Raw genomic sequence first — 14,267 nt, forward strand, 5'->3', positions numbered from 1 at the left:
TGCTTTATCAGCCAATCTGCTAACAGAAAAATGTATATAATTGCCAATGATGTTTTTTCGCTTTGTGAGCCTGCCCTCTACTCTCTTCCCCCCCCCCCCCCCCCACTTTGTTAGTCACATCGCTTCAAGTGCTCATCAAGGGATCTTAAATGTGATCAAGCTTCCATTTTTCACTCAGGATTGAGTTTCTGCCCCTACTGTTCCTAGAGGAATTTTTTTTTGGTCAATCCCCTTTTTCCTTAAATCCATGCTCCCAGAAAACATACTCTCTCCAAGGCCATTTAGACCTTTCTGTTCACCATAATTAGGTTTCCCATAATTTTTTTGAATCAGGAGTAAGGCATAGAACATCAAAGCACAGTACAGGCCCTGTGGGCCGTAGTCTTATGCTGACCTTTTCACCCACACAAAGGTCAATCTAATTCTTCCACCCTAATTAACCCTTTAATTTTCTGTCATTCATGTGCCTCTCTCCCTTCAGTTTATTGTTTCCCAATGAAGAAGCACCGAGCCTTCTGGGTATCTCCTCATGACGAAATCTTGAGCTCTTGCAACAAGCTGTAGTGCCTTTACATATTTTCTTCAAGGTAGTAAACAGAACGGTATGCAGTATTATGACTGTGGTCTAAGCAATATTAGGCATGGTTCTAAAATGACCTTGCTACAAATATCCTGTATTTTAATGATCGATCTTACTTGTTCCACTACCTTCAGAGATTTTTGCACATGTACTCAACAATCCTTCTTTCTGCTACTATTTATGTTATTTATTTGTGTTCCTTTACATTAGTGTCCTCCCAGATGCATAATTTCATTGTTCATTTTGAATTTCATGTGCTTCATTTGTGCCAACCAAGCTAATACATTGATATCTTCCCTTAGCTCCTATATGTTTATTATCTCAAACTCTTAATATTTATCATATGTGCTTTCATTTTGCCTTATCCAGCCATGTCAGTTCTTCATGATGTGGTCTAAACCATCACTGCCATCCCTGTATTACTTAACGATTCAGATAGCTATTTGCTTTCATTGTGGCTGTTTTCAATCTAGTCTTACAAAATTATATCACAGCCTTATTAAATTGGCATAATTCTTGTTGAGAACACCAATGTCCTTGAACAAAAATTCCTACAAAAAATATGGATATGGCCCAGTCCATCACAGGTAAAGCCCTCCCAATCATTGATCACATTTTCATGAGATGCTGCTGTAGGAAAGCAGCATCCATCATCAGGGACCCCTATCACCCAGGACTTCTTGTCTTCTTGCTATTGCCATCAGAAAGATGGTATAGGAACCTCAGGGCTCATACCACGGGTTCAGAAACAGTTACTAACCCTCAACTATTAGGCTCTTGAGCCAAAAGGGATAACTTTACTTGCCCCATAATTAAAATGACCCCACAAGCAACAGACTCACATTCAAGGACTTTTCATCCCATATTCTCAATATTTATTGTGTATTGACTTTTTTTTTCATTTTTGTATTTGCACAGTTGGTTGTCTACTACACTCTGGTTGAACACCCAAGTTGAGCAGTCTTTCATTGATTCTGCGATGGTTATTATTCTAATTATTGAGTATGCCTACAAGAAAATAAATCTCAGAGTTATATATGGTGACATGTATGTACTTCGATAATAAATTTACTTTGAACTTTAGTCCTATCTTAGTCCTTTTCTGAAACAATGCCTTCAAAATGCACTTAAAAGCCTTTGGACATTGTCTCGCTCTCCACTTGCACAGTGTTCAGTACCAGCCTCTTGCTGGCCTTGCTATATTCTGATCACAACACTTCAATTTAAAAAAAAATCAGTGATTTCCATAACTGTTTCTCTACTGCTGCCATCATTATTATAAAGGTAGTCAGAATCCACTAACTTAGGTAGTTTTGCACTTTTGGGAGAGTACCTATGTATGCAGTCTTCTCCTTCTCTTTGACAACTTAGGGTTAATAGGACATTTAGGCCTATGCAAAGTTCCTCTTTTTTTAATTTCTTGGTGCAATCTAGATGGCATTTTGATTTTAAGTATGTCATCCCTCCTCAAGGTGGGTATTTTCTTAACAAATATAGCTGCAACCTCTCTCAAAACCTATTTTTGCAGCCCTTTCAAAGGAATGCAAACCTGAGAGATTGCAGGTTTGCTCTGTTAAGCTGGGAAATCAAGCCTGTCTGTCTAATAGCCTATGAGGAGGATGGCCTTCTCTTCCTGACAGGTTGCTCTAATAGTTTGAGTGGGGCCCATCCTCCTTCAACAGTTGCCTGTTCCATGCCATCATGGCATAAAAGATGAAAGCCAAAGTAGTGGTATTGCACCATGATGTAGTAACCTGCTTAATTAATGGGTACACACTGTGTGCTGTAAAGGAATAGAAGGAAGTAATGAAAATGACATAATTTTTGTACCTGCCAGCGATTGTGAAGGGTGGGAAAGTAGAACAGTGGATATTGCCATCTGTTGTGGTTATGGAAAAAGAAAATTAATGATTGAGTGGTCAGAGCTGTAATTAAGAAGAACCTTGCAATTTACAAGTGTTGAGCATGGTTATCATACTTTCACACAAAATACTTCTATCTAAACAACTTAGTACTGCTTTGTTTGTTACTTCTGAAGATTACTTCTTTTCTGAAGCACTTGGCGGCAGCCCAGGGTAGTCTCCTTTACCTCTAGGGCAAAGGACGCATGCATGCATATACCTCCTTGCCATGATCTTGTGCTGCTCCATTGCTCAATACAGGGCTGACTGGCCTGTTCTTGTTTTATTACTTAGTTCCTCATTTGCCCCTTTTTTGTTTTTTTCCTTCTTTTTCTGTTTTTCTCCTTTTTCTTTCTCCTAGTGCAAGGACAGCTCTATTTTGTTTTATTTCTCTGATTTTGGAACAATTGAGTTGCAAGGTCATTGTGTTGTCTAAGTTGACTATGTGTTGGATTCAAAAGGAATATACCCACCATGACTATTTCTGTGCTGTATGATGGGGCAGAGATAGTGATAGAGAAAATAGAAAACGGCAATGCAAATTAATTGCTGATTTTTGTCAAATATGTTACAGCTGTTTACAGTATTTGCTTCACAATGATGCCAACCCAACAATTCGAGACAAGCAGGGTTATAATGCCGTACATTATGCTGCTGCTTATGGGCATAAGCAATGCCTGGAGCTGGTAAGAAATTTTATTTTTATTTGATGCAGCCTTACATTCATAGAAAAATAACAAATAATATGCAGGAATACAAAATTAATGTACAGTATTCTTAATCTATTATAATGCCACAAAGTTTGCTATTTCTGTAAATGGCACTCTTGATGTGTGATTTCCTTGATTCAGAACTTTTAATGTATTATAATGTTTCTTTAAATCAAGTTAATTGCCCTACTAACAGCTTCCAGACTAACTTATTATCACATAACTTTAAATGTATCAATAGTAATTCAGATTTAGATGTTTAGATTACAAAGAATGAGCCAAAATTGTCTAAAATTAACACAGAAGAACTCTTGTATTTTCCTGTTGATGAAGCAATGATATCCTATCAATTGAGGCCTTCTATTACCATTTCACAAGTAAATTAGGGAAAATAAAGGGGTTTGGATAGAAGGGGAGGATCAAAAGGATATTGGGGTTTGGATGGGAAAAGGTGGAGGAATTTGGTAAGGCAGATATTCTGGGGTGAGAGGATATTTGGCCAAAACAGAATAGGAAGTTGAACGACCTTGTTAATGGTGGAGGGTCAATGTGCAGGATTAATGATGTTTGGGGAAACTGACTTTTAATAAGTTAAACATTTAGCTGAAAAAGGCTGGAGTCAGTTATCCAGCAATTGCCAGAATAGAGTATCCTTTAATGTCTGTTGAACTTGTAAGAACTTGAAAAGGGCTTTGTTCACATGTGACATTAAAGGTGGTTTTCACTGTCAGATTCCACCTTACTTTCCAAGTCTTTGATTTTAACCCCGGTCTTCTGTTCTAACCTGAAAATGGCCTTCCTAAGTGCAAAGAGTGATAGACACACAGCTACTATATCAGAAATATGACTCATTCCATGAATGATGGAACTTGCATTAGCATTTGACAATTGATGCTAGATAACTTGATAATTTTAAAGTGGGGTTTGAAAATTATTTATCAATCAAAAACACTGAATGATATCAAGAATTACAGAATGATATCAACGAAACACATTGTAAATGGAGATAAGTTTTGTTGTGTCATGTAATGTAATGGTTTAGTTGAATGCTGGAATAGGCTTTTGAGATTAAATGGCGTATTTCTCTACAAATTCCCAAGTATTCTATGAGATTCTCCCCAATTTTTGAAAACTGTTAATTCAGCTTTTTTGAACAGAATACTGCTCTAGTTGTTTAACCTTTCTTCACGAATACAATAGTATAATTGTGGTAAATCTACACAGCCTTCTTTTCAGGTGAATATTTCTTTGCTTAAATGTTGGCTCTTGAATTGAAGGTTGTACCCAAGGTGAGACCCTACTCAGGGCTTGGTATAGTTGTAGCATTGCTTCTAATTTCATGATATGAAGCCCAGTATTTCATCACAGATTTTAGTTTTTTACTTGTCCATAACATTTTAATGATTCAAATGCACAGAAGCTTCAGGCTTTTTCACCTTTACTGTGTCTTGTTTCAAAAAATTTATGATGTAGTCAACTATATTCAAATTGGATAATGATCACCTTTCCTATATTTGCCTTTAAATTTTGTTTAGTCACTGAATCCATGTTTGAATTTTTTTGATTTCTTTTTATATCTGCTAAGCTATGGCAAACTTGGATGTTTGATTCTCCTTTCCATTTTATACCACCATCACTTGAATAAAAAGAATAAACTGTTAAGAATTTGACATAACATTCTTAAAATACATTGCTAACCTAATCCAACCAACTAAAGTACCTGGTTTATAATTTTTTGATTTTTCCAACTTTTTCATTTTATAAATGGCACGGTAATTTTCATGATTTTCCAGTATGATGTAATTGAGTTAACTTTGGTACTGGTTGGGGCATTGTTAAAGTACTTCATAATTCTAAAGCTTGAAATGAAAATAGGTGCTCTTGAGAATTTGTCACTTACTCATATTATAATTTTTTTTAAAGAAATGTAAATTTGCTTCCTCTAAATTTGGTGTGTTCCTATTTCATGTGCAGAAGTTGTGTGACAGTGAGCCTTTATTAATTATTTTTAACAATACCATTCTGGGAATACTTTTGATTGTTTAATTTTCTTTAAATAAGTAGAACACAAACAAATGCACCCAAATAGCAATTACGTAGTGTTTCATGTATCTTCCAAAGCTAGAAATAGTAGTACTTTTCATGCTAGTGTTGTCTCTTAAGTTATACTACTTCAACATGCATTAATGATGTGGGTTAGTAAATGAAAATATTTTTTGGATTGTTGCCACCTTATTGAACACAGAAATCAACAATATAAGACAAACTAAGAAACTACAAGTATGTTTATGTTTAGGCTTCAATTTAAAAACTCACAGGAAAGGGACTAAATATGATATTACAAAATGCTACTTCCAGCAGTATCTAAGTAACTGCACTAATCAAAGAGTAGTTTTCCTTTCAAGAGGAAGCTATTGTATTCTATTGTGCAGCTTGACTGTGCTAGTTAATGAAAGATCTTATTTCAATCTGAAATGCAGATGTGTTTCATAGAAAACATAAACCAGAATTCTTCAGTCATCCAATGAAATTAGCATTCCAGATAAACTAAAGGAGAAACCTCAGTACATTATATTGTACTTCTATTAAAAGGCTTTGGATGATTGTTGCAGATGAATCAGGCAAAACGTAATAATCTGAGAGTTGGACAATTTAGGAGTGAAAACTTTTTTTTCTGCAAGGTCATGGAAACCTGGAAACAAATGATTTGTCTTTGTGTTTCTATGAAAATTGTACGCAAGTAGTTCGTTAGCCTTTGAAGAAGAGATGCCGCAGAATGCAGAGCAGTACAGCACAGATCCTTTGATGTTCTGTTGGTCAAAATACTCGCACATAGCACTCCAGTTTTCTTTCATCCATGTGCCTATTTAAGAGTCTCTTAAATGTCTCTAATGTATCTGCCTCTACCACCACTCCTGGCATAATGTTCCATGCACTCCATCACTCAAAGAAACCTACCTCTGGTTTCCACCTCCCTCTCCACCCACCGCCTATACATAGTCCAGTCACCTAAAAATTAAGGTCCCTCATTAGCTATTTCTGCCCTGAGGAAAAGGCACTGGCTGTCCAGTCTTATCAATGCCTCTTATCATCTTGTATACCAAGTCACCTCTCATCCTCCTCATCCTAGAGAAAAACTGTTAACTTGTTCAACCAATCTTCATAAGATATGCCCGCTAATGCAGGCAGCATCTGGTAAATCTTTGCACCTTCTCTAAAGCTTCCACACACTTCTTATAATGAGACAACCCAGAAGAGAACACCAATTCTCCAAGTGTGGTCTAACTAGAGTAATAGAAATGCAACATTACTTTGCGGATCTTGAACTCAATTTTCTAACTAATGAAACCCGGTACACCTTACCCATGCTGTCAACCTGCACAGCAATTTTGAGGGATCTATGGACCTGGACCCCAAGATCCCTTTGTTCCTCTAACATTGCTAAGAAACCCGCCATTGACTTTGTACTCTGCCATCCAAGGTGTATCACTTAATGCGTTCCCAGATTGATCTCCATCTTCCACTTCACAGCTCAGCTTTGCACTCTTATCAATGTCCCGTATAATCTACCACAACATTCTACACTATCCACAACACCACCAACTTTTGTGTCATCTGCAAACTTGCTATCTCACCCTTCTGCTTCCTCATTCAAGTCATTTATTAAGATCACAAAGGGCAGGGGACCAAGAACAGATCCCTGTGGAACACAACATGCTACTGACTTCCAAGTAGAATCTTCTACCTCCCTCTGCCTTCTATGGGCAAGCTAATTTCTGAATCCATACTGCCAAGTTTCCCTGAATCCCATTCCTCCTGGCACTCTGTAAGAGCCTACTACGGGGAGTCTTGTCAAACACCTTACTAAAATTTATATAATTCCCAGGATTATCCCTGTTACCTTTCTTGAACAAATGAATAACCTTTGCCTGCTTCAGTCTTATGGTTTTACTCCTGTGGCCACTGAGGTTGCAAAGAGTATCCCCAAAGGTGCAGCAATCTTTTCCTTTGCTTCCCTAGTAACCTGGGGTATATCCTGTTTGGCATGGGTCCGTATCTATCCTAATGATTTTTAAAAGTTTCAACACATCTTAGTGTCGACAGGTTCCATCATATTAGCCTGTTCTACACTGTCATCACATTCTTCAAGGTTCTTCTCACTGGTAAATTCTGAAGCAATGTATTCATTAAGGTCCTCACTCACTTCTTTCGACACCAGGCATGTTTCCTCTTTTATCCATGTCTATCCTACCCTCACTCTATTCGTCCTCTTATTTTTCACATATATGTAGAATGCTTTGGTGATTTTAATAATCTAATTCACCAAGGCCTTCTCATTTTCCCCTTTTTGCTCTCTTAAATCCATTCTTAAGCTACTTCCTGGCTACCTTGTAACTTTTTTACAAGGTCTGAACTTGCTTCTTTCTCTTGACCAGATGTTCGACACCTCTTGTCAATCATGACTCCTTCACCCTACTATCCTTTTTCAATGGTACACATTTATCCAGAATGTCATTCAAGTGCTCCATAAGCAACCTCCACATTTCTATTGTACATTTTCCTGAGTACATCCATTCTCCTGCCTAATAGCATCGTAATTCATCCTCTCCCAATTAAATACTTTTATATATCAACTGTTCTTATCCTTGTCCAAGGATATGAAAAAAAGGTCAAATGTTAAGTATTAGTTTATATTTCTTGGTATTAAAATTCGTTAAGTGCTTACGTTGCACAAAATTTTAGTTATACCTGATGTACTTCCCCTTGCATCAGCTTTGAGCACCTATACTTGAAAATCATATGTTGACTTTGATAAAGGAAACAGTGCAGATTCATCAAAATTCTGCCAAAGACTAAAGACTCATAACATTTGTATTTTCTTGTGATTAGAATGTTAGTGATGATTTAATTGAGCTGTTTGAATGACTGTCTAAACCTAATGGAGGAATTTGATACATTTTCAAGGTAGAACCAATAGATTTTTGTTTGGTTCAAGATAGTAGCACATGATTAGAACTGAAGTCCAGATTGGTTCTGATTTAATTAAAAAAGTGAATACACATGGTACTGATTGATTTATTGAATTTTTACTGCAGTGAATGCAATGAAAATAAATACATTTTATATTAATGCCAAAATCAACTTGGAAGTACAGTATATATGTTTAAAGCATGTGTTTGCACCTGCAGTTTTCTTAATTTAAATATGCAAAATAATCAGTTACTAGAAGAATTTTACTGTTCAAACCAAAGGAGAAATGCAATTGCATAATTATCATTTTTATTTCTATTTAAGTATTTTGATACACCCCGCTATTGAGAATACTTACAAGGAACACAGCCCCAAAGAAACAATATTCATCATCAAAAATCCCCACCGTCTAGGCCATGCTTTTTCTACTACCATCAGGCAGGTCATACAGAAGCCTTGGGTCCCACACCTCCAGCTTCAGGAACAGTTATTACCCTACACCCAGGTTCCTGAACCATTGTGGGTAACTCTGCTCACCTCAACTCTGAACTAATTTCAGAATTGACTTACTTTCAAAGACTCTACAGCTCACGTTCTCAGTATTATTTATCTATCTATTTATTTATTTGCACTATTTGTTTTCTTTTGCACATTGGTTATTTGTCAGTCTTTGTTTATGTAGTTTTTAATAAATTCTATTGTATTTCTTTATTTTTTTGTAAATGCCTGCAAGAAAATGAATCTCAAGGTAGTATATGGTGACATATACGTACTTTGATAATAAATTTACTTTGAATTTGACTTTTGCTATTACTTTAATGTTCATTTTTTTTAAATTAGATTGCCAGCAAAACATCCTTGGAGTTTGTAAGTAATTAAAAGTGCCTGCATGATGCTCTTATTGGAATGAATTTAAATTTTTAATGAAAATACTTTCTGTGTAGCTTTTGTTTAGTTATTCTTTACATTGCATGCTATGATTTTGTGTTTTTTTGCACTGAGTAATAAGAGTTAATTTCACCAAGCATTACCTAAGCGTGAGTCTTCTTTCGTCTGGCTTTCTTGGATAACCATGAGGTTACAATATTCACTTTAAAGTTACAATAACTAAAGGTTATTATGACTTTGAAGTGAATATTGTAACTAAAGGTTATTGTTCCACAGGGCAGTGTTTCTGCTGTAACTAATTCTGACACTGATAATAAGCATAGGGTTGTTGCAAATTTTGATAAGAAAGATAAACAAGAACTCTATAACATTCATTCGACAGTACATCAGTTCCAGAAAAGAGGTACACAGAAAAAGTGTATTGGAGATGGCTAACTTGTGTTCCCTAAGCGTAGCAGTCAGGATAAAATGAGAATGTGTCATATTGTGTTAGAGATGAGCAAAATAGTATTTAAAAAGTCTGAACATGCATCTTCATATCATAACCTTGTGACAACACATAAAAGTGTAATTGAAATGCTCTATTTAAAGAAAAACTCTATTTCTGGTCAATTTTCATTGTGCAACTGTGCTTTTAATATTTAATTTGTAAACTAATTTCCAATATAAATGGAAGTGAACTATTCCAGGTATTTTAATTTTAGCCATTGTTGAAATTACTATGTGTGCCATTGTTTCCATTGATTTTTTAAAAATCATATTAAAATATTGGTAGCCTTTTAATCAAGTGTCTTGTTAAAGCAATTTAATTTTCATTTGTTTATAATAGCAATAAATATCCGCAGTTTGAGTGTCCTAATGTTTGGTTAAAGTGTGCAACTAAATGTGGTCTCTTTTTGTATAAGTATGATCATAGTAAAGTACTGTACATTTTAAGTGATTTTCACAAGGCTGTATTCGGAGTGTGTTTGTTTTGGATTCTTAATTAGAACTCAACTTTCACATTTCCATTATTTTGCATGCAGATCTGAATGAGCTTAATCTTATTTTGAAAAAATTCTCCTTCTAACAAATGATATTTTAGTATTCCAAGCCAACAGCAAAGCTAGAAAGAATATGTTCTACAATTTATGAAGGATAGCAATTTTTAAAAACTAGAGTTAATTCTAGCCCAGTAACCTGCAGAGTTGTATTTTGCATTCTACAATATATTTATTTTACTTGGCAAAGTAAAAAAATGTTTGAGTGTTTAAATGTCTCCTCTGTAGCTTTATTTATTCTACAAAAAAATAATTTGTCTTTTTAGCTTATGGAAGCCACTGGGCACAATTTTGATGATTCTGATTCAACAGCTCCAAAGAGCCCCTTGCATTTAGCTGTAAGTTACATTATTTTGACTCTATAACAAACAGGTAATAAAGTGTTAGTATAATTTTATTCTAGACTAAAATTCTTCCCTTTTCTTTCTTTATTGCTCTGATTTATCTTTTTTAGGCATATAATGGTCATCACCAGGCACTTGAAATACTTATTCACTCTGTTGAGGATCTTGACGTGAAAGACATAAATGGACGTACAGCCTTAGATTTATCATCCTTTAGAGGTCACAATGAATGTGTTGAAGCCCTCATTAACCAGGGTGCTTCCATCCTAGTAAAAGATGGTGTGGCTAAAAGAACCCCACTTCATGCAGCAGGTACCTAGACATTTATTTCTCAATGGCATTGGCATAAACATAGAAAGATAATTGTTTATTTTGTGGAAATTCATGTTTCTTTTTTTTTGATGTGATCAGTCTATTTATTTGAAGAGAAACATTGTAGAATTTAATGTAATTTAAGAATTTTGACATGATCCAAGAGAATTTAAAGAAGTGAGAAGTTTTTCCTGGATTAAAACCGTTAAGAATCTAACTGATTGATTGAATAATAAAAAATTAAGAGTTTTTCTAGCTCTCTAATGGCAGTTCAACCCACATAAATTTTACTATTTCTTAAAATATCAAATGTCATGGAGGTGCCAACTGAAGAGCAGTTGGATAGAGTCATAGAACTCCACAGCACAGAAACAGGCCCTCCTGCCCATCCAGTCCATGCCAAACCATTAATCTACCTAGTCCCATTGACCTGCACCCAGACCATAGCCCTCTATACCCCTCCCATCCATGTACCCATCCAAAATTCTCTTGTGTAGAAATCAAACCTGCATCCACCACTTGCTCTGGCAGATTGTTCAACACTCTCACCAAACTCTGAGCGAAGAAATTTCCCTTCATGTTCCCCTTAAACATTTCACCTTTCACCCTTAACCCATGACCCGTAGTTGTAGTCTCACTCAACATCAGTACAAAGAGTCTACTTACATTTACCTTTTCTATATCCCTCAAAATTTTATATATTTCTATCAAATCTCCCTCAATCTTTTGTGTTCCAGGGAATAAAGTCCTAATCTATTTAACCTTTTCCTATAAGTCAGGTCCTGAAGGCCCAGCAACATCCTTCTAAATTTTCTCTGCATTCTTTCAATCTTCTTTGCATCTTTCCTCTAGGTAGGTGACCAAAACTGGACAAAATATACCAAGTTAGGCCTCACCGACGACTTGTACAATTTCAGCATAATATCCCAACTTCTGTACCCAGTACTTTGATTTATGAAGGCTAATGTACCAAAAGTTTTCTTCTTGATCCTATCCACCGGTGAATCCACTTTCAAGGAATTGTGGATGTTTTCCCAGAACCCTCTGTTCTGTTGCTCTCCTTGCTGTGTGACCTACTGTTCACTGTGTGAGACTTGCCTCCATTGGTCCTCTCAAAGTGCAACACTTATACTTGTCTGCATTAAATTCCATCTGCCATTTCTCAGGACATTTTTCCAGCTGGCCCAGATCCCGCTGCAATCTTTTTGATAGTCTTCCTCGCTTCCAGTGCGCTCCCAATCTTGGTGTCATCTGCAAATTTACTGATCCAGTGTACCACATTATCATACAGATTGTTGATCTAGATGACAAACAACAATTCACCCAACACCAATACCTGTGGCAGACCATTAGTCACAGAACTCCAGTCAAGAAGCAACCATCTGTTACCACTCTCTGGATTCTCCCACAAAGCCAAGGTCTAATCCAATTTACTACTTCACCTTCAATGCCAAGCAACTGAACCTTCTTAACCAACTTCCCATGTGGGACCTTCTCAAAGGCCTTACCACAGTCCATGTAACCACCATCCACTGCCTTGCCTTCATCAAGTTTCCTAGTAACTTCCTCGAAAAACTCTCAAAGATTGATTAGACATGACCTACCACACATAACGCCATGTTCACTATCCCTGTTTAGTCCTTGTCTATCCAAATACTCCTATATCTGGTTCCTTAGAATACCTTCCATTAACTTTCCCCATTGGCCTATAATTTCCTGGCTTATTCTTGGAGTCTTTCTATAAACAACAGAAAACATTAGCTATCTACAATCCTCTGGCATCTCACTCATGGCTAAGGATGTTGTAAATTCTGCACTTACCTCCCACAGGGTCTGATGGAACATTTTGTCAGGCCATGGGGATTTATACACCCTAAATTGCCTCAAATTGCAGACACATCCTCCTCTGTTATCTATATAGGGTCCATGATCTCGCTGTTACTTTGCCTCACTTCTGTAGACTCTGTGTCCATCTCTTGAGTAAATACAGATACAAAAAATCCATGTAAAATCTTGCCCATTTCTCCATACATAGATTACCACTCTGATCTTCCAGAGGACAAATTTTGTCCTTTGCTATACTTTTGCTCTTAATATATCTGTAGAAGCCGTTAAGATTCTCCTTCACCTTGTCGCTAGATTTACCGTGTGCCTTTTAGTCCTTCTGATTTCCTCCTTAAGTGTTCTATTGTATTTCTCACTACATGAGCTCTCCAGTTTGTCTTGTCTGAGCACTGCCATGCTATTTTTGCTGACTAGTAATGCCACCCCTCCCCCTTTAATTTCACTGGCTCTATCACATCTAAAAGAAATGGAACCCTGGAAAATTGAGCTGCCAGTCCTGCCCTTCCTGAAACCAAGTTTCACTAATAGTTGCAATGCCATAATTCCACATGTTGATCAATACCCTAAGCCCATTTGCCTGTCCTATAATACTGTTTGCATTGAACTATATGCAGTTCAGAACAGTAGTCCCACCATGCTCAGCCTTTTGATTCTTGACTTTGTGTGTAGGCTTAACAACATCTTTCTCCTCAACCACTCCATTATCTGTTCTGGAGCTCTGGTTATCATCCCCCCTGCAACTCTAGTTTAAGCCACCCTGTGCAGCACAGGGAAACCTTCCCGCAAGGATCTTAGCCCACCTCCAGTTCAGGTGCAAACCATCCTTTCTGTACTGGTCTTACCTTCCCTGGAAGAGAGCCCAATGATTCAAAAATCTGAAACCCTCCCTCCTGCACCATCTCCTTAGCCACGCCTTAAACAGTATTATCTTCCAATTTCTGGACTCACCAGCATGTGGCATGGGTAATCATTCTGAGACCACAACCCTGGAGATTCTGTCCTTTAACTCAGCACCTCACTGCCAGAACTCATTTTGCACCTCTCGTATGCAGGTCATTGGTATTGATGTGAACCTTGACCTCTGGCTGTCCCCCTCCCACTTAAGAATGCTGTGGACTTGATCTGAGATTTGCACTTTAACCCATTAATTTGATTGGATTGATTCATAAGGTTCCAGAAGTGAAGCAGCTATCTACTCAACAATTATGTGCAATCCAGTTGTTATTAATGTCATTTATCTGCATGTGTTCAAATTATGCCAGAAGGAATGCAGTGGAGATATTTCTAACATATTTTCTCATTGACAGTTTTTAATAGACTAAAGGCAAAGAATAGCTGGGTGACATCTAATTTCACTTTCTACGACTGCTTACCCACGTTTCTTATTCTCTCTGAATCAAATGATATAACTTGGATCCATTTTTACCTCAATGTGGCAAATCTTTGATATTCTTTATTTCCTGCTGCTAATTTGGGGTTGGTGCTTCATATTTTCAACTGCAGAAGTAGCTGGAAAATTTAGTTGTTCTAAGGGGAGAAGGAGATATTTATGACACTGTTCATTAAATGTCTCAGGAGGTTGTTATCTCAATTTCTTAACTCTTCTGGCATACTTTTAGCATGTTACTATAAAGGTTATGCTAGGGATCTATCTGGTCTTGAATCTATCATCAAAC

The 14,267-nt window shown here is 36.7% G+C and overlaps 1 protein-coding gene across 7 annotated transcripts in view; it reads left to right on the plus strand.

Moving 5' to 3' along the window:
• Positions 1-14,267, plus strand: part of LOC140728345 (serine/threonine-protein phosphatase 6 regulatory ankyrin repeat subunit C-like) — a 165,237-nt gene that overhangs the window by 110,291 nt on the left and 40,679 nt on the right. For 5 of the 7 annotated variants that reach the window (XM_073046935.1, XM_073046939.1, XM_073046941.1 and 2 more), the window contains exons 16-19: positions 3,056-3,167; positions 9,003-9,029; positions 10,357-10,428; positions 10,545-10,746. In XM_073046935.1, coding sequence (XP_072903036.1) covers positions 3,056-3,167; positions 9,003-9,029; positions 10,357-10,428; positions 10,545-10,746 — 413 coding nt within the window. The remainder of the gene's footprint in view (positions 1-3,055; positions 3,168-9,002; positions 9,030-10,356; positions 10,429-10,544; positions 10,747-14,267) is intronic. The other 2 variants (XM_073046936.1, XM_073046938.1) reach the window with 1 other exon arrangement.

Source organism: Hemitrygon akajei, chromosome 5 (assembly GCF_048418815.1).
Source record: "Hemitrygon akajei chromosome 5, sHemAka1.3, whole genome shotgun sequence".
NCBI classification, from domain to species: domain Eukaryota; kingdom Metazoa; phylum Chordata; class Chondrichthyes; order Myliobatiformes; family Dasyatidae; genus Hemitrygon; species Hemitrygon akajei.